The 3033-nt window shown below is 39.3% G+C and overlaps 1 protein-coding gene across 1 annotated transcript; it reads left to right on the forward strand.

Moving 5' to 3' along the window:
• Nucleotides 1-868: 868 nt before the first annotated feature.
• On the forward strand, nucleotides 869-2118 carry LOC135232307 (olfactory receptor 14A16-like). The gene has a single exon (XM_064290420.1). The coding sequence runs from the start codon at nucleotides 1174-1176 to the stop codon at nucleotides 2116-2118; it is 945 nt and encodes a 314-aa protein (XP_064146490.1). The 5' UTR covers nucleotides 869-1173.
• Nucleotides 2119-3033: the final 915 nt, after the last annotated feature.

The raw sequence follows: 3033 nt of genomic DNA on the forward strand, positions 1-3033 counted from the left end.
GCCTGCCCCACCTCAGCAAGCTGCAATCAGCCCTGCCACTCGGCACCAGGGAACCACGAGAGCTCAAGGCTGTGGAGTGGGACGCCGGTTCCAGAGGCAGTTGCTGCGTCACGGCCCAGCTTTTCTCTCCACTGTCACTCAGGTCAACTCTTTAGATCTATGTTTGATGGTCAGGGTTCATAGATTGTCATGTATGTGATAGATTCCCTTGTTTTTCTGAGTCTTTGTTGCAAGAGGGATCCGAGGTAGCTTCTACCTAGTCAGCCTTCTTGGCCCCCAAAGATAAAAAAAAGAACATAAAATAATAAAACAAACAGGCCAAATATTTTAAGTAATCAATGAATGGTTGAGAGAACTGGTAAAGAAAGATGATAGAAAATACAAATAGATGCAAAATGGGTCTATCTACAGAGAAAATATCAATTGTATTCCACTAAAACAAAATTAGTTTGTATTTGTATAGGCAATAATTTGCATTATTAACAATTTTATACAACTTCTACAATTGTAAGATAGCTTAAAGACAATAAATAACAAACATAACCCAGTGCACTAGAGAGAAGACTCAGCTTTTTTTCCTGTTTCAAAGATTTTCACAATTTTTCCTGACACTGGTATAATGAAGGAAGATGGAATGAGTAGAGGAAATGATATTGGTTAAGTGTCTTCTTAGCCAGTAGTTACGCATAAGTTGTGTATGAATTATTTAATTGAATAAAAATAATGATCCAATGATATCACTCACACAGTAGGTTGAATAAAATGATACTCAAAAATGTATATGAGATCACAAAGCTTGCAAACAGCTGATCTAAAATTTGTACTCAGGACTGACTGGTCCCAAATTTGTGCACTTTTTCACTACATATTTCAATGCAAGGTATATGAAATTCTATTTGAGTCAGATGTGGAATATGGGCCTTAATCAACATAGAATGACAAGGTGGATGATTTGGACTTGACTGATAGGCATTTTCAGTCATTCAGTTATGGGATTATTTGCGTTAAATTACCTCCTGAAGACTTGGTGTTGTTACTCTTCTATGGCATGGAATACCTGCACATGTGATTGGGAGAAAGTGAACTTGAGAAAGTAGAAGAGTAAACTTCCTTGACTAAATCACAAGTTATTCATTTTATTTTTTTAGAGTCATTGATTAAACACCCAGAGAAATGAACAACTTCACCTCTGTGACCATGTTCTTCCTAACGGGGTTTTCTGATGTTCAGGAGATCCAGATCTTACATGCTGTGTTGTTTTTGCTGATTTACCTGGCAGCTGTACTGGGGAACGTTCTCATCATCACCCTCACAAGCAAGGATCATCGGCTCCACATCCCTATGTATTTCTTCCTGAAGAACTTGTCCTTTCTGGATCTCTGTCTCATTTCCATCACTGTTCCCAAATCCATCGCAAACTCTCTGGCTAATCACACCACCATCTCATTTCTCGGCTGTGTTTCACAGGTATTTTTCTTCATCCTCTCAGCCACTACAGAAGTATCTCTACTCACAGTGATGTCTTATGACTGCTATGTTGCCATCTGCCACCCACTGAGGTATGAAGTCCTCATGAGCCATGGAGCCTGTGTGCAGATGGCAGCTTCCTCATGGGTCAGTGGAGTTCTCAATGCAATTCTGCACACAGCTTCTACCTTCTCCATACCTGTGTGTGGGTCTCCTGAAGCTCATCAGTTCTTCTGTGATGTTCCACAACTGCTCTCCCTCGCCTGTTCTTATAATACTGTGGAATTAGTAGTCATTGGGCTCAGCCTGGTGTTAGATTTTGGCTGTTTTGTGTTTATTGATATCTCTTACATTCACATCTTCTCCACTATTCTGAGAATCCCATCCAGAGAAGGCAGGTCTAGAGCTTTCTCCACATGCTTGCCTCACCTCACTGTTGTGACTCTCTTTCTCTTTTCTGTGTTTTTTTGTTTTTTTTTTGCCTATTTACGACCCTTACCCGAATCTCCATCACCCTTGGATTTGCTGGTGTCAGTATTCTATACTATGGTGCCACCCACCGTGAATCCTGTCATCTACAGTCTGAGAAATAAGGATATGAAGATGGCATTAAAGCAACTGTTAAAGAGTAGGCATTGCCCTTCAAATTAGGAGGGTTAATGTCGCATATATCATGATCTTTCAATCACTGACAGAATTGTCTGAACAATCTGGTTGCATAGTCTGAAAATAATATCGGATATTTAAAGTAAGAATTTCTGTGAAGACTCTGGTTGTACTCATTGAATTGCTACTAACAGGCACTATCACTAGATCAAGTGAGTGGAAAAACCAGTAGTTCCATTTGTAATTGGGCAGACACATGCTGACCTTATATTTATCATCTTAATTGTGAAACAAACGTAGAAAACAGCAGTTGTTTTCCAGGTAATTCCAACTCGTGGCAACCACGTTTATGAAGAGTAGAACTGTGCATAGGGTTTTCAAGGCTGTGGCCTTTCGGAAGCAGATCTCTGGCCTTTCTTCAGAGGCCTCGTGGTAGGTTTAAATCATCAGTCTTTCAATTAGTAGTCGAGTACTTAATCATCTATCCTACCTAAGGATTCCTTATAGGGAAAGTTTTGTATGTGACAAATACTTCATGACTTTTGGATATACAACTCACTTATGGTCGTAAGATTATCTCTCCATTCTTAATCTAGTGTTGTATTTGCTGCTCCAGTACACTGGTCCATGAGATTACCTTTACCTAAGTTTCTCCAGACTAGTTCATTTGGTCCACTTAGATGCTTTCTTAGCACCCTTTACCTCTCCATCATAGCATTTATCTTAGTTGTAATTTAAGGTTTATTTCCATAAGGACTTGTTATTTTTACTTCTTTACACTATGGGATCCTTGTGGACAGGTGCTGTATCTCCCGTGCCTAGCTTAGTGTGTGGCCTAGAGTAGAAATAAGTGGGTGTTTATTTATCATATGGATTAATGGACAATACCCACATTGTTTTCTGGTCCCACAAAATTTTTGTTATTATTCTTATTAATCTGAGCTTAGTCTAGTGTATGAT

This window comes from Loxodonta africana, chromosome 8 (assembly GCF_030014295.1).
Source record: "Loxodonta africana isolate mLoxAfr1 chromosome 8, mLoxAfr1.hap2, whole genome shotgun sequence".
In the NCBI taxonomy this organism is placed as follows: domain Eukaryota; kingdom Metazoa; phylum Chordata; class Mammalia; order Proboscidea; family Elephantidae; genus Loxodonta; species Loxodonta africana.